The sequence below is a fragment of the Lissotriton helveticus genome, chromosome 3_1 (genome assembly GCF_964261635.1).
Source record: "Lissotriton helveticus chromosome 3_1, aLisHel1.1, whole genome shotgun sequence".
In the NCBI taxonomy this organism is placed as follows: domain Eukaryota; kingdom Metazoa; phylum Chordata; class Amphibia; order Caudata; family Salamandridae; genus Lissotriton; species Lissotriton helveticus.
In genome coordinates, this window is record NC_136061.1 from 1,159,679,390 (window position 1) to 1,159,701,148 (window position 21,759).

Consider the following 21,759-nt stretch of genomic DNA (forward strand, 5'->3'; position numbering starts at 1 on the left):
GGTTGGACGTAGGTCTCAACGTCGTCCTACTCGAAATCGACCCGGAAGGTAATCTCCCCACCAGTGATCTCGATGAAGGTGACCTTCTCAACGTCAGAGACCTTTGCACCGTTCTCGACGGCGTGATTTGGTTTGCCCTGGCATCGGCGATGACGCCCTGGATCGACTATGAGCCAGTCTTACCGGCATCTAGGGCTTCGGTGTTGGATTCAACGTCGTTGTCTGAGGTGCTCTCGACGTCAGTGGTGTCCTTGACGTCGGCACTGGTAATCTCGACGGCGACCTCTCCTGTCGACGATGAGATTTTGACGTCGAGCGTCTGGCTCCTGCCATCGTAGGCGAGCCGGACCTGGACCGTAGACGAGGTGGTGTCGACGTCGTCCGATGGGAGGCTGAAGCATCTCTGGATTTAGACTTTGTACCTTAAGTCATTCGCCTCAACGGCGAAGGATGCCTCGACGTCGACTGACGCTGAAGGTGAGCACGAGGTTATTTTTGACGTCAATCTGTCCCTCGACTGCAAATTTGACCACGGTCTTCTTTTTTCACCCCTTTTTTTGTGCTCTGACATTATTTGAAAGGAGGGCTCTTTAGAGGGATGTCCTTCCAGGCTACTTGTTGACTCCTTTCCTCTCTCCTGCATGGCATGCAGCTTGATCTTCTCCCTTTCCCGAAGGGTTCTTTTGGAAAGTTGCTGACAGTAGTAGCACTCATCAGGTCTGTGAGAAGACGGTAGGCACACAATACAGACTGAGTGCGGATCTGACTTTGCGATCTTTTTCCCACAGGAAGGGCACTTATTAAATAAGGCTGGCCTTTTGACAAGAAACATATTTAGAAAATCAGAAAAAATTATGAAAATAGTACAAGTTCCAAAAACGGTGAGTGAAGTCAAGAAAACTCACTTGAAAATACCAATTAGTGACCAAAAATCACGGACAAGCTCAATTCTCCAGGATACTCACAGAAGGAGCCGGAAAAAAGAACTGACCTAAGTGTCACCTGTGGGGCATGATGGGAATAGTTTTTTGAGTGTTTTATAAGCAGCCTTCTAGACTAATCTGCCTACTATTACCTTGCCTTTTTTCCTTTGAAAATAAAGACTATGTTCAAAAACAAGTAAAAGGCGCATTTTCTCTGTGTCATGAAAATGTAATTTTGTATGTCGCAAGTTTTTCAAATGAATATTGGCATATTTGAGCCTAATATAATTGTTTAGGCTGAATATCTATATACATGTGTGTATATTTGAAATATATTCATATATTTTTTTGTTGGTCCCCGCATGTGGGCTGGACTATTCAGTACAGTGCTTATGACTATCAATGAGTATCCCCTGGAAGAGAATGGTCGTATCTGCTGTCAAGAATCTGTCCGCAGCAGGGAAGTCCTCTCTTGGAGCTCCGCCATAGTTTATTAAAGCAAAGAGAACCAGACAGACATGGTTTAGTCTGGAAGTAATCAGTATCTCAAATCTATAGCTAAAGATTGTTAATCTGAATATGAAAAGCATTATGAATGTTTCTTTGACTATCTGCAAATGGGTCGCATGCCAGTTCTTTGACAGAATAGTGTTGACATTATGAAAAAGTTCCTTACCTTCGGTAACACTCTTTCTGGTGGATACTCTAACCACAGATTCCTTACCTTCTGAATATTCCCCAGGCGTCAGACTAGATCTTGAAATTTTAAACGCGGTACCCCTGCATGCCGGTAGGTGGGGTCGTGCAGTTCCATGGTGGCTTTGTTCCACTCCAGAAGTGACATGTGGAACCACATGTAAGAGCCACCCCTGCACACTGACATCAGTTGTTTTCTAGGTTGTCTGTGCCCCCGATGCAGAGCCCGACAGCAGAAAGGTCCGGACCAATGTGCAGATCTCAGGACTTGGGATCTTTTTAGATGGAAAATAGTCCAGTCACCAGACTGGAGTGGTCGGAGGGTCGGTGAGTAATCTTCAGAGTATGTACCAGAAAGAGCAGTACCAAAGGTAACTTATTTAGTGTTCTGATGTTTACTTCTAACCACAGATTACTCAACTTTTGAATAGATAGCAAAGCAGTACCTCTGAGGTGGTGGGGCAGTCGACTGGCTCGAACCAAAAGGTCATGCAGGCAAAGTGCCCCGTTTGTCGGACCTGGCTGTCCCTACAGTCGTGCTTGGTAAAAGTGTGGAGCGATGCCCATGTAGTAGCCTAGCAGATGTCCAGAACAGGCACTATGCATGCAAATGTGGCAGTAGCAGTCTTTACCATGGTGGAATGAGCCCACAAGCCCGATTGGGGCTCTTCCTTAGCCAGTGTGTAGAAGATTATAATGCAGAGAACAATCCAGAGAGAAATGGTCCTTTCCTGCACTGTTCTGCCCTGCTTTGCTCCAGCGAATTCAACAAAGAGGTGATCGTCTACACAATGTTCCCAGGGACGATCAATGTAGAACTAGAAAGTTTTTTTTGTTCAAGTCCATGGAAGCCTCTCCTCTTCCTTAGAGGTGTGTGGTGGAGTGAAGAATGCCAGGATGTTGATATTGCACCCAATGTGAAAAGAAGTAACCACTTTTGGGAGAAAGGAAGCTTAGTCCTCAACACCAGCTTATCCAGAAAAGATGTTGTGTACAGCGGGTTGACAGAGGGCGTGTAGCTCACTCACACGTATTGCTGATATTATGGCAATCAAGAAAACTGCCTTTTAAGAGGCCACAGTGGAACTGTGGGGTGATGACTGGTGGCCTTCCGAACTGGGTGTGACCCCCTCTCCGGCCTCGGAGATAAAAAATCTTGGGGTTTGGCTGGATCCAACACTTAGTTTTACTTGCCACACCAAGAGGGTGGCGGCCTCTTGTTATGGCATCATTAGAGGTCTTAGGCCCATACTGAAATTCTTCGATGCCCCCACCAGACAGCTGGTGGTTCAGGCATCAGTACTGTCCCTGCTGGACTATGCCAGCTCGCTTCTGGCCGGGCTAAATCAGTCGGAACTTACCCGGCTGCAGCGAGTGCAAAACGCTGCAGCCAGAGTAGTGGTAGGTCTGCCTAGGCGGTGCTCGGTAGCAAAAACGCTGCATTCGCTTCATTGGCTCCCTGTTAAGCAGAGGATTAGATTTAAGGTGCTCTGCCTGGCATTTAAAATTCTCAAAGGCATGTCTCCCCAAATTCTGGTGAATCTTTTAACTCCTTATGTCCCTTTGCGAGCGCTGAGATCTTCAGGCCAGAATCTTGCAGTGGTTCCCCGCTTTAGGTTGAGCAGAACTGGCGGCCGCTCCTTCCGAGTGTTAGCCGCAAAGTGGTGGAATCTTCTTCCATGTGAGATCCGGGCTATGGATGACCTTCTCCAGTTCAGACGCGCCATCAAAACGGTTCTGTTTGCTTAAATGTTAGGTTTTTATCTGTACCCTTCTCTTTCTGATGTTGTGTTGTGTTCGTTCTCTCATAGCGCCAGGACGCCCCTTGGCTGGGGCAGCTGTGCGCTGTATAAATAAAAATAACATAACATAACATAACATAACAATGAACAACTGCGCCTCTGGCCTGGTCGCCCCCCTGCTCCTCTACGCCTGCCACTGCTGCCCTGCTTACCTGCCGAGAGCCTTCGCCGACGCCGCCAGCAGTGCCCCAGCCGCCGCTGGGCCGCCCGCTCTGCCGGACCCGTTCCCGCGCCTCCTGCCTGCGGCCCCCGCCCCCCCCGCCACACGATTGGTTAACCCCTTCCCGCCTCCCGGCGGACCCGCCCTCCCTGCTCCCCTCTTAAGGGGACCTCGCCTGCCTCTAGGGAGCGACCACTGCGCCTCTGGCCTGGTCGCCCCCCTGCTCCTCTACGCCTGCCACTGCTGCCCTGCTTACCTGCCGAGAGCCTTCGCCGACGCCGCCAGCAGCGCCCCAGCCGCCGCTGGGCCGCCCGCTCTGCCGGACCCGTTCCCGCGCCTCCTGCCTGCGGCCCCCGCCCCCCCGCCACACGATTGGTTAACCCCTTCCCGCCTCCCGGCGGACCCGCCCTCCCTGCTCCCCTCTTAAGGGGACCTCGCCTGCCTCTAGGGAGCGACCACTGCGCCTCTGGCCTGGTCGCCCCCCTGCTCCTCTACGCCTGCCACTGCTGCCCTGCTTACCTGCCGAGAGCCTTCGCCGACGCCGCCAGCAGCGCCCCAGCCGCCGCTGGGCCGCCCGCTCTGCCGGACCCGTTCCCGCGCCTCCTGCCTGCGGCCCCCGCCCCCCCCCGCCACACGATTGGTTAACCCCTTCCCGCCTCCCGGCGGACCCGCCCTCCCTGCTCCCCTCTTATGACGCCCCCTCAGCGACCGCGCAGCGGACGCGCGCAGCGGGAGCACCGATTGAGCGCCGAAGGTGCGCCAAAGGTAAGCCCGTCTGCGCCCGTCCGCGCCTGGACCGCGCCCAGTGCCAGGACCCCTGGCCCCCACCGACAGAAGACGACCCGACGGACATACGACGCCGCCACCCTCAACGCACTCAACGCCGGCCGAACCCCTGGATGCTACCGAGCCACCCCGAGACGCACCCACGGACCCTTCATCTGCCAGTCCTGCAAGTTCTCCTGCACCCGGACCTGCACTGCACCAGCACCCACCAAGCCGAACTCCAGCAGCAGCCACCTGAAGTGCATCCTGCTCAACACCCGCTCCGTCCACAGACACGCCGTCGAGCTCTGGAACCTGCTCGACACCACAGACCCAGACGTCGCCTTCCTCACGGAAACCTGGATGAACGCCTCCTCAGCACCCGACATCGCCATCCCGGACGGCTACAAGATCATCCGGAGAGACCGCGTCAACAACACAGGAGGAGGCATCGCCATCATCCACAGGAACACCATCCGCATCACGACCAACACCGACGACACCATCGCACCCGCTGAACACCTGCACTTCCAGATCCACGTCAACCCCAAGACCACCCTCAGAGGCACCCTCATCTACAGATCCCCGGGACCACGCACACAATTCAGCGAGGACATCGCCGACTTCATCAGCCCGCTCGCCCTCCCCTCAGCCGACTACGTCCTCCTCGGGGACCTCAACTTCCACCTGGAGAACAACGACGACCGCAACACCACCACCGTGCTGGAAAACCTCGCAAACCTGGGACTCAAGCAACTGGTGACCACCCCCACCCACCTCGCCGGACACACACTCGACGCCGTCTTCTCATCAAGCAAAGACATCGCCTTCAGCCACGCCACAGGACTCCACTGGACGGACCACAGCTGCGTCCACTTCACCTTCAGAAGAACGACGACCCACCACCACCAGCAACAGGTTGCCCGAAGAAGCTGGAACAAGATTACAGCCGACCAGCTCGCCGCTTCCCTGAGTCAGCACCCTCCCGCCAGCTCAGCGAACCCCAGCCAGGCCGCCGACAACCTCACGAAGTGGATCAGCAACTGCGCGGACGAACTCGCCCCGCTGAGGACCCCGCCCAGCAGACCCGGCAGCAAGAGAGCCCCATGGTTCACCGACGAACTCAAGAGCTCCAAGAAGAACTGCCGAGCCCTCGAAAAGGCCTGGAGAAGGGAACCAACACCGGACAACATGACCACCCTCAAGCTGGCCACCCGGAAGCACCACCAACTGATCCGCGCCACCAAGAAAACTGCATTCAAGGACCGACTGGACAACAACGCACACAACTGCAAGGAACTCTTCAACATCGTGAAAGAGCTCTCCAACCCCAACGCAGGAAACAACGACATCACCCCATCGCAAGACCTCTGCAACTCCCTCGCCTCCTACTTCCACAACAAGATCGCGGACATACACAACAGCTTCAGCAGTCAACCATCGCACACAACGACCGCAGCAACGCCACCCACCACCAACCTCCGCGCCTGGACTCCGATCAGCACCGATGACATCGTCCGCATGATGAACTCCATCCACTCCGGATCTCCGACCGACCCCTGCCCTCACCACGTCTTCAACAAGGCCGACACTGTCATCGCACCCCACCTGCGGGACATCATCAACACCTCCTTCGACACCGCCACCTTCCCGGAGAGCTGGAAGCACGCCGAACTCAGCGCTCTACTAAAGAAACCAACAGCGGACCCCACCGAACTCAAGAACTACCGCCCCATCTCGCTCCTCCCGTTTCCAGCCAAAGTCATCGAGAAGACCGTCAACAAACAGCTGGACGCCTTCCTCGAGACAAACGGATCCCTCGACCCTTCACAGTCTGGCTTCCGAGCCAACCACAGCACCGAGACCGCCCTCATCGCGGCCACCGAGGACATCCGACCCCTGATGGACAACGGAGAAACAGCGGCCCTCATCCTCCTAGACCTCTCCGCCGCATTCGACACGGTCTGCCACCGCACCCTAGTGCAACGCCTCAGCAACGTCGGAATTCAAGAGAAGGCACTGGAATGGATCGTCTCCTTCCTCGACGGAAGAACACAGAGAGTCTGTCTACCACCGTACAAGTCAGAGGCCACCGAAGTCATCTGCGGCGTCCCTCAAGGATCCTCGCTGAGCCCCACCCTCTTCAACGTCTACATGAGCCCCCTCGCGCCCATCGCACGCCAACACAACCTGAACATCATCTCCTACGCCGACGACACCCAGCTGATCCTCTCACTGACCAACGACCCCGCCGCTTCCAGAGCCAACCTTCACGAAGGGATGAAAGCTGTAGCCGAATGGATGACGACCAGCCGCCTGAAACTGAACTCAGACAAGACGGAAGTCCTCATCCTGGGCTCCTCGCCCTCCGCCTGGGACGACTCCTGGTGGCCCCCCGCCCTGGGCTCCGCACCCACACCGACAGACCACGCACGCAACCTGGGCTTCATCCTGGACTCCTCCCTCTCCATGACCAGGCAAGTCAACGCCGTCTCCTCGTCATGCTTCAACATCCTGCGCATGCTACGAAAGATCTTCCGGTGGATCCCCACCGAGACCAGGAAGACGGTCACCCAGGCCCTCGTCACCAGCCAACTGGACTACGGCAACGCCCTCTACGCCGGAACCACCGCCAAGCTCCAGAAGAGACTCCAGCGGATCCAGAACGCCTCAGCCAGACTCATCCTCGACATCCCCCGACGCAGCCACATCTCCGGACATCTGAGAGACCTGCACTGGCTCCCCGTCAACAAGAGAATCACCTTCCGTCTCCTCACCCACGCACACAAAGCCCTACACGACCAAGACGCGAGCTACCTCAACAACCGCATCAACTTCTACGCTCCCAAACGCCACCTCCGATCAGCCAGTCACGCCCTCGCCGCCGTACCCCGCATCCGAAGATCGACAACAGGAGGAAGGTCCTTCTCCCACCTGGCCGCCAAGACCTGGAACTCCCTCCCGACCGACCTGCGCCTGACCCAAGACCACCTTTCCTTCAGGAAGAAGCTCAAGACCTGGCTGTTCGAGCAGTAGCAGCACCCCCCCCCCCCAAGCGCCTTGAGACCCTCCGGGTAAGTAGTGCGCTATATAAATGTCCATGATTGATTGATTGATTGAAAGGGAAAACACATTAGGAATGCGAGGACTAGGATCAGTTCCCACAAAGGTTATGATGACAGCTTAAGCATATTCAGCAAATCCATATGCGTGGTTAAGGCAGATATCTATCTAGTGTTCAGATGGGCAAGGAGAAGAGAAAGTGTTGGAACAGGAAGCTGCAGATGCGGACAGTTAAGTGTGGCTAGGGCCGGTTTGGGATGGGGTATTTTTTATGGGTGGGGGGTTGGTTATAGGGCTTGGGCCGGGGTAGTTTTTGGAAGGGGGATCGAGATTAAGGCTCAGGGTGGGGAGAAAGGAGTCAGGGTAGTTTTAAAGGCTGGGTGGAGTTAGGGGTCGTTTTTAGGGGTGGGGCCGGTTTTAGGACTTGGGGCAGAGTTTGTGAGCAGTTTTTAGGGGTGGAGGGCAGTGTTAGGGCTCAGGGCGGGAGGAGGGGGTCAAGGTGGTTTTAAGGGCTGGGTTAGAGGGGAGGTTTTAGTAATGGGGGTCAGTTTTTGGGCTCAGGGCGGAGGGGCTGGAATAGTTTTTGGCCTCAGGGTGGCCACAGGGGACAGGGTAGTTCTAAGGGCAGGGTAGGTTTTAGGCCTCAGGGGGGGCATGCAAGGTAGAGGGATAGGATGGTAATCTTTACCACGCATATCCCTTTACCAATCATGCCCTTACCATGAAATTGCATGGTAAAGGAATTCGTGGTTTACACACAGTTGTAGTTAGGACGGCGCTGTAGTGGCATGCGTGGTTCAGCCATGCGTGCCTCTATCATACAACAGGCCACGACTGTTAGCTTTTGAATATTCACACTAAGAGCTATGAAAAGGGGCTTCAGTCAAGCCGGGTAGAACCAGGGTCTGACTAAACTGCATTTTGTAGTTCAGCCAAGCCAGGGAGACCCAGGAGCGGAGCAGCATTCCCCCTTCATATGCTCAAGTGACTGACCTAGGGAGGAGGAAGGCTCTGGTGTACCCTGCAGCCCAGACTCTGCCTTCCGCTTTCCCCTGCCCACTCCATGCATTTTGGAGAGAAAAAGCAAGGCAAAGGCTGTTTATTAGAACTTTGAAATGTTGAGTGCAGTGGGGTTTCACCAGTTCATGTACGCCACTGCTGCTCCTGTGGCTCTCAACATTCCAATGTTCTAATTACCCTGTAAATATCTGTTTGTAGCATGTAGTGCTGTTGATTTACCCTATTTCCCGGAAGCATGTGGCTCACATATCTCTTCTCTTTCTAAATTAAGATCCTTTTCCCAATACACATGTGCACCATACTGTGTCCGCTCACCAATCCATCCTACTCTAACCCAGAGTGCAAAAAAAGCAATCCAAAATGGAGTCGGTGCCCTTGCGCTTTGCCAACTAAGGGAGAAGTCTCCGTACACCTTGTTCTCTAAAGACTTCTTTGAAGAAAAAGAATTTGCAAAAACTCCAAGCCTAAAACTAGATGGCTGGAATATGCCGATCATGTGAATCTATAGCATTACACTCTACAAACAGATGCTTAGAGGGTAAGTAACATTTTCCTTTCTCATTATTAAAAATGCTTTCTCAAGAATAATCACATAGTAGTATTGGGAATTGGATGTCTTAAATATGACATATTAGGTTTGTTTGCAGGAAAATCTTCCACCGGTTTAAAGAATATCGTGATACGATATCTAGCTAATATGAATATTACACTAAAAGAACATTAACGCATCTGCAGGAACAATATGATGCTTTTGTTTTTGCCAATTCAATCCTAACTGCAATATGAGCTTATCTTTGGGTCTCTCCATCACTGAATTAAGTACCAAAGGACATATATATTGAGTGTTATTCTAAACTGATTGGAAGGTATATGCTACTGCTCACATCTAAGGATTGTAATGTAAGGATTCTTATAGTTCGTGCTTTGTGATGAATGCATTAATGGAAATATCATTCCAATAATGGATATGGGCATATGTGGGTCGATTCAAGATGCATTCCGATGCTTACATTATTGACAATCTGATTTCAGTATTGGGGGAAATGCAGTGCTTATATACAAGGATTCGGATACCTTTGTTAAAGGCAATCTGATGCTTGGACTACTTGGAACCCACTTGGATTCCGAGGGCAAATGTGGTTAAATGTATAGTAAAACAATTACAGCTTACATGCAATATGATGCTGAAATAAGAGCGTTTAGATATTCTGTTTATTGTGAATGCGGCGTGATGCTAATATTATGGCTATATGATACACAAAGGCAATTTTATGAGTATGCAAAAGTTATTCAAATGCCTATCCGAATGACAATCTAGTCACTGAGTTAGCATTAATGAAACTAATGTTGAGACGGGAATGTCCCTCTGAATGGCTCCTTCTAGAGCAGATGCCCATGATCTGACTGACTTCCCTTCACAGCTCGTCTCTAGGTTTTTGATCAATAACCTCGGTACGCACGACAGCCACACGTGTGCTGAGGGCTGAGAAATGGTTTGAGTCCCAGAGCAAGTCTCTGCAGCCTAGAGGGACACACCAACAGTGCCTCTCTTCTCAGGGTGATTCCAGTCATTCCACCGGGCTGAAAAAGCAGTAGCAGCAGCGTTTTGTATTGGAATAGGCAGGAAATGTTACCTGATGCATTCAGTGAGACTAAGTGTCATGCCAAGTTTGGTGTAATGCCGTACAGTTTATTTTTTTTCTATGGCGAAGAGCACATATTCAAATGAGAAATAGGGCTTTGTTCACACCGACTCTGCATGAAACCTAAAGTATCAAGAGTAAGCTAAACATGTTAAACGTCTGCCAAGTGTTGTGCAGATCTGTACAATCAGCATTAAATTGAGTGTTTTAGACCTCCCATTTATCTTTGACCCCTCAACCACACACCACCTAGCCACCTTGGGCTTAGTGGAACCTGCGATTCCTGCACCACGCTTAACATGCCAACAGCCTGACAAATTTCTTATGGATGCGTTAAAGAAGACCAGATTTTAGCACATGAAATCGGTCCCTCCGCCTCCTTTTACCTTTTCTCCCCTTGACTGAACTGTATGGAACTTCACACACCCTCATAAGACTAAGCCTGCTAAATGTCTGCCAAATTTCATACAGGTTCTTCAAACATGTTATTGTCAAAGAAATGTTTGCACTCCAAGAACTGTAACTGATAAAGGGCCTGTTATTTTGGACATAGGCATCTATGACGTGCAGCTGGGGTTGCTGGTAGTGTGGAGTAGTGAATGAGTGAGTAATCACAAAGTATCAAACCCTCTCTCTGTCTCCAGTTTCATGCTTCCAGATGAGAGCAAATCAAGTCGCCAGAAGACGCGGGTGATCAAGAAGAGCTTGAACCCCACTTTCAACCATACCATGGTGTACGACGGGTTCCGAGCCGAGGACCTGCAGGAAGCCTGCGCAGAGTTCACAGTCTGGGACCACGAGGCCTTCTCCAGCCAGCAGATTGGGGGCCTGCGGCTCAGTATGGGCAAAGGTGAGTATAGTAGGGTAGGAGTGTGAAGGGGGTCACTGGATAGCGTATAGGGAAGAGCAGGAGGCCACAGGAAAGCTGCCCAACAGGGGTACTGAAGAAGGAGAGGTAAAAACGTAGCTAATTTTTTTGCTGGAAGAAGCAAGGGTGTGGGAACAGAGGCCAGTGTAGTACAAGCTTCACACAATAGAGACCGTGGAGATGGCTTACTTCCCGTTGATGCCATCTAATCCTCCACATGCGGCAGATCATGCCAGCCTCTAATCTGTGGTAAACAAACTGATTTCAACTAGAGACAAAGTTAGAAGAGTCTATTCTGCACCGATAGTATGTGCATAACGAGGGATTCATGAGCTGGAGCAGGTGGATGTACATCAACCCACGCATCCCATGGGCAGCAGAGAATACAAGTAGCCCTGTTACAGTCTAGCATTTGCCGACTCCCTCATAGGTGCAGCAGCGACACCCAGTGCACAGTCAGAATAAAGCATTTGACTTTGTGTATGCAGTTTTTTTTTTTTTGACCATATGAGGTCATTGTGATTTCTTATCTGAAATGGAAGGGGAGAGAGTAAATATCAAACAACCCTAGCTAGATGCACCGCAGAAATAATAAGAAGTCTTTAAATATAAAAATTAAAATTAAAAAAAGTGGTGAGTGTGCGGCTGATACCATAGATGGAGTGGTGCAATGAGTGAGACGGCTGGGCCTGGAAGGTGATGTGGGTAAATGTATGATGCGTATTAGAAGAAAAGCTGACAAAGTCCAGGCTGATGGTATTTTTCTCTTTCCAGGGAGTAGTTATGGCTTACCAGTGCACTGGATGGACTCCACTGAAGAGGAGAAACATGTGTGGAAAACAGTGATGGAGAAACCCAACCAGTGGGTGGATGTCAGTCTACCGTTGAGGACCAACCTAACTCCAAGGGTCTGACCCTTCTATTTTGCGCCCCCTACTGACATCCACGGCATGTCTGATGGGCCAAAATATGTACAATGAGCCTCTGCAACAGAAAGGGACCTCCAAGCTGTGGATGGAGTCAATGATCTGTTTCTACAGCTACTGAGGCCCTCTGTACCATTCTCTGGGGCTGGTGGAACCCTAGAACCTCTCCCCACAATCTTGGGGTGAAGGAAAGAAGGCAGACGTGACCTATGTCTGTATAAGGAATGACAGCAGAACTTTAAGCAGACACCCAACTGGTCACTAAATATTTGACAAGTTTAACAGGACCCCAGCGGACAGGTTTCTCTACAGGAGGAGATGACCAACAGGAAACGGGGAAGGGATTGGTATCATGCAGCCCCAACAGAGGTGTGGTTGTCAATGCGATACATTTATATTATCCACGTTTTAATTAGACAGGAGAGGGTAGCCGGCTGGCTTTTACAACAGTCATGGCCAGTTCCAAATGTACTTTAAAAGTCCACTCCACTGCTCCCCAGTGGTAAAAAATTGAGTTAAGAGAGCAAGGTGCCAGCTTGGATTCAAAAGATAAAGGTTCAACACAAGGCTCCATACGCTTGAGCTTATGGTTCTGGGCGGATTCTTTCCCACAACTCAAAGCATTTAAGACTATTTGTGGCAGCAGAACTGGATATATACATCTTTGGGGGGAAAAATAACATTTTCAATTTAGGTCGTCTTTTTTCCAAAGAGTACACATCGAGAATAACTGAAATAAACTCTTTATTAATATAGTCTAATATAGTGAGAATTTACAATTATAAAAAATGATTTTTGCTATGGTATGGTAAACAAGGTGACGCCCTTGTGTTGGGAATTTTCGTCTGTCTTTTTGAGCCAGTTTATTCTCAGGCTAGGTTTCTTGAAGGAAGACAGAGCCAGTCCAGAGACAGACTATGAGTAAGTTGTCAGTTAAAAAATACATACGTATACCATACATTCCGCACAGGATTTCATAAATAGTTCTTTCTCGTTTGGTCCCATCAGGAGATAGGCCAGTTGCCCTAACCTCCTTGTATCAGAACAGAGCACGTACATCTGCTTGTACACCCCAACACCAATTTGATGTACAACTGATAGCCTTTGGAACGGAGATCGTAAATAACAATGTTGCTTTGGCTTTTAACAGCACATGCGCTTCTGCATATTCGTATTTTCAGTTACACATCACCCCCTCCCCATACCAATCATACTATAAGCCCATTCTTTGTGGAAATTGTAGAAAGTGCTCGACATTATTGCTTTGGGGGAAATTTTGCAAATAATAAGATTAGGACAACATAAAAACGACAGCACAACTGCTCTTTCGAGTTTAGCAGTAGGGTGCAATCCAAAAATCTATTAGTATGTCCAGATCTATCTGGGGTGAGGTGGGAGGGGATACCAGGAGCAGAGGTATGACCCAATCACCTCATTTCACGCAATCCAGTTTCGCCAATTTTGAACAGTCGCTTCCTCTGCCGTTGCTGGAATGTAGTCACTTTGGGGCATCACTCGGCAGATTTGCTTTGGATCGACGGTGGTCCATAATTGCCCCCCAGATTCGACAAACTAGCCCACCCCTGAAAGAAAAAAATGAGATCTTAAGTAACTTGATGTGTTACTGGCATGCAGATGTTTTAGAGTGGCTTCCCTGACTACTGACAGCACATGGCCACCTCCTACCACTTCTAAACCGCAACCCGAAGGCCATGAAATACTGGAGTCAGAGTTTCTATGTAGTTAATTCACGTACCTTCAGTCCCATTTCAATTCATTTCAAGAACCATTTCTCACCAACCCTTAACCCCATCAAATTTGAGGCCCTAAAGTGGCACTGGCTTATTTCCTTTCAAACCGCCTCCCTATTTCGTTTATTGAAAATACTGCAGTCAATATGTATATGCCTTCTCCAAGCTACTGGAGTTCTGTACACTCCATGGTTAATAAAGGCTTAAGGAAAGGCTACATTTACACAGGGATTGGCTCGGCCACCTGATCAGCAGTGGTTTGCTAACTTGGCACGTATGATTAAATTCTTGAAATAATATAGTTTAATAATTGTAACCAATACCAAATTGACAAATTATGTATTACAGTTTGGGTAAGGGTATGCTTACTTGATTAGGCACGTGTTAGAAAGTTAGACAGTGCCTGGGCTTTCCTACTGTCTCACATTGTTAGTTTTTTCTAATAATGCCATTTGTTAAACTAGTGCAAATTTCGGGAAAATATTATACAACTGTGATAAATCTTCCACTGCATGCCCATATAATTAGGAGCCCACACACTCACAAGTGTGCCGTCCAAGTGGCCCTAACAATAAACACTATATTACAAGCATTGATAATCTAAAACTAAATTATTAATCCACAAACAGTAACCTTTCATTACCCTGATGAACCGAACTCCCCCCCCCCGCCCCCACAAAGAAAAATGGGTAATGCAGACTGCCACAAGTGCACATGAGGGCAGGTCCATCTTCCGATTGTATTTTCCAAGTTACTTGTTTCTTTCAACTACCTGTGGGAGTGTAAGATCTGGATGGTGTAGAAGGGGTAAAAAAAAAGGAAGGGATGGGTATTAGACATGTGGGGAGACAGAAGGGACTGAAAAGGGCGAGCCAAAGCAAGTGAATTGAGGGAGAATTGAGACAAAAAGAGGAGGATGAAGAAGTGAAGAAGGAGCTGCAGAAGTATGGCGAACCGAGGATGGAAGGAAAGGGCGAAGAAATGAATGATCTGACAGAGAAAGGAGTGTCAAGGGGAGAGAAAGGGAGACCGTGAGAAAGTGAAGGTGGGCTTGGACAGTAAAAGGGAGGGTGTATTGGAGTGGACTCAATGAGAGGATATCACAAGACTAAAGAAGTCACACAATAAGGGCACGGCAGAGATGAAAATAGGAAAAGAGATGAAAAGTTGGATTAAAAGTGGTGGGGTGAGGTAGAAGGGGGAGGGCCCTGAGATATGTCGAGAAAAAGAAGGAGTCCATGGTTTTTAATTCAAAAAAAGAAAGATTTTTTTATTAGGATCTGCACTTGAGACTAGAAAAAAAAATAGCTGGAGTTGGATTAACTACAACTGGTTACACCATCTAGCATAACAGCACTACTGTCATTAGCCACTAGTGGCAGCAGTTGTCCACAGTTATGGAGTACAAACCTACATGTTTTGAGGGTTTGCAAATGTCAGCACTTCTGCGCAAAAGTTAGGTATTGTATGCACTATATTTCTTCAGAATTTGAAAGACTAAGGACTTCACTATAACATTTCATGGGCTAAAAGGGGAGCTTGGATTGCAAAGCAGACAAAGTTGGGAAAATGTCACTCAATTAACCTTTTTTTGAACAAAGTTACAAATAAAAGAACTCTTAACGACATGTCGGCCAGGAGGTTTTCTTTTTTCTATTTATTATAAATGTCTCAACTAGAAAGGGCTTCTAATGCATCAGTCTAAAAAGTGCAGCTGCAATACAGGCTTCATTCCCAAACAGATAATGCTTTAGAAAGCAACAGTGCAAGCTCCCATCGCCCACTGCAAAACTTGTAAAACAGAGGTCTCCAACATTTTCTGTATTGAGAGCAACTTCTGCTCAATGAAAATCACCCCGGGCTAGTAACAGCTGTAAATATGTTTAGCAATTGCAATCCATTTGTCTTGATCCACATATCAGTTTCAGAAAATAAACATCATTCTACCAAATACCTCTTCTATTTTGGGCAAACTCAATTTCCCTTTTTTTTACTGAAGGAAACAGGAGTTGTGCCTTCAAAACACCAGTTTTCCTTTTTAATAAATAGGCAGTCCCCAAACATACTTGCCATTTCATAAGGTACTCGCATGTAGAAATGTTTCACATAAACAGAACCAGCTTCAAATATACAGCCTTTATGATCACAAACTATTAATTCTAGCCATGCTACCAAAGGTGCCTCTAATAGGACAATAATGCTCACTACTATATGAAAAACACCACCGCATGGGCACCGTAACGTCTAGAGAGCTCAAACATCAGTAATTGTCATTATTATGCCAGGCATAGCCAAAATTAAGTACGTCATGCTTGCAAAAAAAGTTAAAGATGGCTGCGATTATGCAAAACAAGAAGAAGAATGCTCAAAGTATGTGAAGGATGACCATTATCATGCAAGGGCCTCTACTATGCCACACATTGAGACAATGTGGCAGAGGTGAATCCCTGTAGGATGGAGAGCCATCTTTGTTTTGTGGTGCACTCCAACGGGCATAGCTTCCAGCGAGAACAATGTTCAGCAGGAAGGCACACACACACCTACATTTGCACACATGCATACATACACAAAGATGACTGGACAGTGAGGCTCAAAAGAGGATCTACCCCTGCTCTCTGTAGTTCTGGGTTAATCATGTAACCGGCTCCCAATGGTTCTCTCTTGTCTGCAAACGGCCCACACTCGGGTAACTGCACTTTAGCTCCTCTGGTTACTGTTGGCATTCTTCTTTCCTGGACCATTATTCACACAGAGTGTGACAGAGTGGGGCCCGTGACTTGTCTAAACTCCTTGTGACTTTGCTAGATTGGTAGTGGATACAGACTCTCACTTTGTAGGCTAACAGTGTATTTCTGGATGTTTGCACGTGGGCCTGCCATTAGTTTGGCAGGCTGCCACTTTAAGGCTCTTGAGATAAACACTGTTGTCTTCTAATAATCATACACCCTCTATATGATGTGTTGGGCAGAGCTTAATTTTGGTAAGCGACTTCAAGGGCGTTGGCGAGCAACCAGTAGCTCTCTAGATACTCTTTGGAGATCTATGATGTACGAGTCAAACCGAAGCAGTAAAGTTTTCGTTCACATCAAATAACTATAAGGGAGACAAAACTCTATGGGGATAGAGGCTTGCCTCAAATCTGAGTGAAAGTATATACTTTTTTCGATGTGTAGTCACATAATTTCAGTGAAAAGTATACAATTGTTCACCAATTACACAAACAGGCTATATACAAGCACCAAAGCAAGCTTCGCTCACCTAAAGAATGTGTAAGGCGAGCTGGGCAATTCGATCATCCCTCAGAAAGATTATGAGCAATAAGGAAAGCAGATGAGTAAGCCTCCCTGGCATGTAGATTATGTGCAGGACGATAAGCAGTAGTGAAAGCTTCCTTCACAATACAGACTGGGTACAAAGCAGTTTCATTATCAATACCGTAAACAAAAAAACAGGCACTGAACAAACAAGCTGCAAACGCTAGGGACAGCACAGGCAGAGCAAGCTCCATAAAAACACGCTTCTCTCTCTCACTAATTTAAAGCACAGGCAGCTGCAAGTGCCTGCTTCCCTCATATACTGAGAACTGGATTTCTTACTCAGACTGAGGCCATTATCACAACAGAATTGTTCACTCCCACAATCATGCCCCTTTGCCCATCAGAAAAAGAATTCTACGTTTTACAGCTTCATTGTGACCATACTGCTCTTCATTATTCCATTTTCTAGGAGATATTCTAAGCACATTTCCGTCAGCGTGGCTGTGACTATGCCCTCTGCACCTTAACCCTATACTCCTGATCCCACAAATTCAGCCTTGGATTAAATCCATATGTGGCTCCCTCCAGACTCAGTTAAACGCACGAGCAGGAAAAACCCAGATTAGTCCCAGAGATTGGCAGCGACACCACAATGGTCCCAGAAGATTGGCACCAATAAACAACAAATACCCGCAGGGGTGCGGGTGGTCCCCAACCACCATAATGAAGTTAGGAACACTCAGTCAATCACAACACAGCACACTCAGTAAACTAAGTGATCACATGCTCCTCATGCTGGACATCTGGACCCTTCACTCACTGGCCTTCATTGTGTCCATGCAAGGTCGAGATACACCTGCATTCGCTATCAAGTAGCCATTTTTTACGGCCTCATGACTAGGCCCACATTCCTTTTTCTAAAATAAGATCTAAATTGTTTTATGGTTTTCCAAAGACTGTATATAATGGCATTCAGAACTAATGTATGTTGAGACAGTCCTCCAACCCGCTTCTGTGGCTGTTTCTTGGCGGCAGCGTTTAATTAAACCAACTGTTCATGTTTTGCCAAACACATCCTGTCATTTTAAGTGAAATTCACATTCCAGCCACACTAATTCTACAAGATAGCCTACAAGACCCTTTGTGTCGGCTTTTCGCTCACAATCCAGCTATTATCCCCACCCATCTCTCCTACTTAACTCCCACTCCATATGCAAATGTAATCTTATACTCCAGTACACTAACAGTTCCTGTGCCCCCCCACATCATCAAAGCAAACACAAAGAGATGATGGACGGAGCACTGAAACTTTTCAGACACTCACCCCCCCCAGTCACAGATCTGGGTTGAATCTATCATCATTCTTTAGCTCACTTTGCCACCTCAGTTCAGACCTCCAGCTATATGCAAATCAGTCTTGACCCTGTGCCTCATGGGAACAGTCCAGCCCGAACAGCCAAGCCAGGTCTTCCCTGAACCGGAAACAAGCATCCTGGGACCGGTTTCTGGGTAACACCCTTCATCAGCTAGGCTAGCTTGAATCCAGTGGCAAAGTGAGCAAGGGACCCACGTCTGGGCAGACCCTGCCAACTTCGGGCGAACAAAGCAAACACAAGGAGATGCTGTACGAGTTACTTACCTTCGGTAACGATGTATCTGGTAGAGAGACGTTGTCTAGCCACAGATTCCTTAATGTATTTGGTAGAGACGTTGTCTAGCCACAGATTCCTTAACTCAGAATATCCCCAGGCGTGAGACGGGATCCGGAATTTTTTTGCAGCAGCACCTCTGCCTGCTGGGGGACGGCGCCACATGACCCCGCCCTGATGTCGTCCATGTACGCGACGTCAGCAAGGTCATATAAGTCCCTCCCGGTGCGCTGACGTCAGTTTTCTTCGGATAAACTTTAGCGCGGCACAACGCAGAGCCACCAACCAAAAACTGTGAAAGTATGGGAACAGTGTGTGAGGGATCAAAGATCCGTGAATAAAGGAGGAGGATGGTGGAAGACACCATCTTAAAAACAGAATTGACCCGGCCTACACATATAAGTGGAAGCTGTGAGAAAGCCTGCAAGCTATGCAGAGGCCACTTCACAAGTGCAACAATGGAAGAACATCTCAACACACCAAAATAGACTAATAGTGCCATGTGGAACTGTGCCGTCCACTAAGAACGGACCACAGAAAGAACAGCCCACTGTAGGACAGAATGAGAAAACTGGTCTTTCCCCTCTAAAAACAGAGGTGGGAAACAGAGCACAACCGACCCTCAAAGAGGATGACCACGAGGAGACCAGGACCCAGAGGCAGTAGAGAAGACAGAAGGGAAGGGAACTGGAGAGGAAAACGAATCTCCTCGTGAATCAAAGGCACCATATAACAGAAAAGAAGCCCCTCAGCAGAGGTGTACTGTATATGAAAGCACCCAGGGGAGTGCAACAATCTGAACCCCTTTGAGATATAACCCAATGGCAACTGAAGAGGCCAGCGGAGAACACCACCAGGCAAGGTCATCGCAGAACGGGGAGGCTGGGTGGGCGTTAAGGAATCTGCGGCTAGACAACGTCTCTACGAGATACATCGTTACTGAAGGTAAGTAACTCGTACATCTGATAGAGACATCTAGCCGCAGATTCCTTAACTTAGAATAGATACAAAAGCCATACCCCAAAGGGAGGCGGGTCTGCGACAGGACAACAGAAAGCACCAAGCATCTGATCCGGCAACATAGTGACGGATAAGGGGGGAAAGCTGTGGCAGAACAGCCCAACAGCAACCCCGGCAGCTCGAAGAGCAGAAGTCACAGGGTAGAAGATGTCCAAAAAACATGCCAGAATGGCGCCACACCATACTCATACAAAAAATGACAGGTAGAGAGGCATAAGCCCTATACCAGAGCAAAGAAAAAGAGAGGAAGATGGATCACTCTCCGCTAAATGGCGCACAATGAGTGCACTGACCCAAGCTTGAAATGAACTTGAAGAGATGCAACCAGCGCCTACAAACTAGCCTATAGAAGGAAGCCGAAGGAGCTGGTGGCAAGAGCCAGAACCTGAGCAATGCTTTGGGAATAGCCATCAGGACAAGAAGCACGTCAAGTGCTCACCCAACCCCAAAAGGGTAATGAGGGGCAATAGCACCAATACCCAACCCGCTGATGCATGTAGAATATTTCGCCGGCAAACGGCCATAGAGACCTTAAATTGGCTTACACAGGAACACAAGAGTGTCCGACCGCGCAGCATGAGTCTAAAGTGAGAAACAACCCACAATACAGACTTGTAGACAGTAATCAATGACCACTGCCATCAAAAGAACTGTCCCGCAGGCGTAGCTTTAACAAGAGTAGGCATATTCGAAGGAAGAGGCCAGAAACACTAAGTTAACGAATGGTGGAAAAAGTCTCAGCATCCAAGATCAACACTCCAGAAAAACACGCACAGCGTTGAACATCAAAAAGGGAGCGTATGTTAATTTGTGAAAACACTCCAGTAAGCGGAAGCAAGGAGGAACCTATGGGCAACTTGCAACAACTCAGAAAAGCTCCCCCGCACATGGAGATATTGGTCCAGACCTCGCGGCCTCGACGAGAGGTGGCGACTTAGGAAGAGGATTCCAAGGCAACTGGCATGTAGACATAAATGTATAAACATACAATTATGTAGAGACAGAACGAGCCAGGAGCATGAACATGTATATAACGGACCATACCTAGAACAGTAAGGGCAGGTAGGAGCCGTTTTGCAAGAAGAGACCATGAAACCTCCAAAGGAGGTGGATACCATGGCGAAAGCAGATGGCACCAGGGAACTTACCACATGGAGAACGACTGCCCCGGAACCCAGAATGCGATCGATGGCAGAACGAACAGTAGAGGGACCTGCAGACGACGACGAGGCCGGGGGGCGAGACAACTCTGACTGAGACAGCCATGCCGAGAGAAGCTTCATACGGCACTTCCGCCGAGACTTCGGTTTCAGACGTTGGCAGGCTTCACAGTCCGTGGAGTCATGGTGCTCGCCCAGACACCACATACAAATAAGATGCGGGTCCGTCGCAGACATTTGCCGCGAACGAGAATTAAAAGATTTAAAGCCCGAAGGCATCGCACACTGTTCCCGACGCGAAGCGTCCAAAATGAGGCCTGAAAACAGGCCAAAGAAACTCACTCAGGATCTGCGTTGCACGCGGGAAAAGAAGGAAACGGACGTCAGCGCGCCGGGAGGGACTTGTATGACCTCGCTGACGTCACGTACGTGGACGACGTCAGGGCAAAACTGCTGCTGCAAAACATTTCCGAATCCAGTCTCACGCTTGCGGATATTCTAAGTTAAGGAATCTGCGGCTAGATGTCTATCAGATGTATGGAGCGCTGAAACTTTTCAGACACTCACCCCCAGTCACAGATCTGGGTTGAATCCCCCATCATTCTTTAGCTCACTCTGCCACCTCAGTTCAGACCAAGCTAAATGCAAATCAGTCTTGTCCCTGTGCCTCATGGGAACAGTCCAGCCCGAACTGCCAAGCCAGATCTTCCCTGAACCGGTGACCGTGCTCTCCATGCCACTGGAGTCAAGCTATCCAGGCTGATGAGGGCTGAAAGCCCGAAACCGGTCCTAGGATGCTTGTTTCCAGTCCAGGGAGGACCTGGTCTGGCAGTTCAGGCTGGACTGTTCCCATTGGGCACAGAGTCAAGACTGATTTGCATTTGACTGGTTCCATACTGGAATAGCATGGTGAGCAAAAAAAACGATGGATTTAGGCTCAGATCGCTGTACTGGGGTGAATGTATGACATTGTTCTGCATTTTGTCCAACAATTTTTCTTTTTGCATTCCCCACATCATCAAGGCACTGCCCCTCTCCACCTAAAAAAGTGCCAAG

General features: G+C 48.8%; 2 protein-coding genes across 8 annotated transcripts in view; one reads left to right on the forward strand and one right to left on the reverse strand.

Moving 5' to 3' along the window:
• SYTL1 (synaptotagmin like 1) overlaps nucleotides 1-12,621 on the forward strand; it is a 452,201-nt gene extending 439,580 nt beyond the window's left edge. For all 6 annotated transcript variants that reach the window (XM_078681778.1, XM_078681781.1, XM_078681779.1 and 3 more), the window contains 2 exons: nucleotides 10,717-10,922; nucleotides 11,715-12,621. In XM_078681778.1, coding sequence (XP_078537904.1) covers nucleotides 10,717-10,922; nucleotides 11,715-11,854 — 346 coding nt within the window. In that variant the 3' untranslated portion in view covers nucleotides 11,855-12,621. The remainder of the gene's footprint in view (nucleotides 1-10,716; nucleotides 10,923-11,714) is intronic.
• The window catches only part of LOC144823334 (mitogen-activated protein kinase kinase kinase 6-like), a 1,091,718-nt gene continuing 1,082,552 nt past the window's right edge, over nucleotides 12,594-21,759 (reverse strand). The window contains exon 29 of one of the 2 annotated variants that reach the window (XM_078681777.1): nucleotides 12,594-13,449. In XM_078681777.1, coding sequence (XP_078537903.1) covers nucleotides 13,365-13,449 — 85 coding nt within the window. In that variant the 3' untranslated portion in view covers nucleotides 12,594-13,364. The remainder of the gene's footprint in view (nucleotides 13,450-21,759) is intronic. The other variant, XM_078681776.1, reaches the window with a different exon arrangement.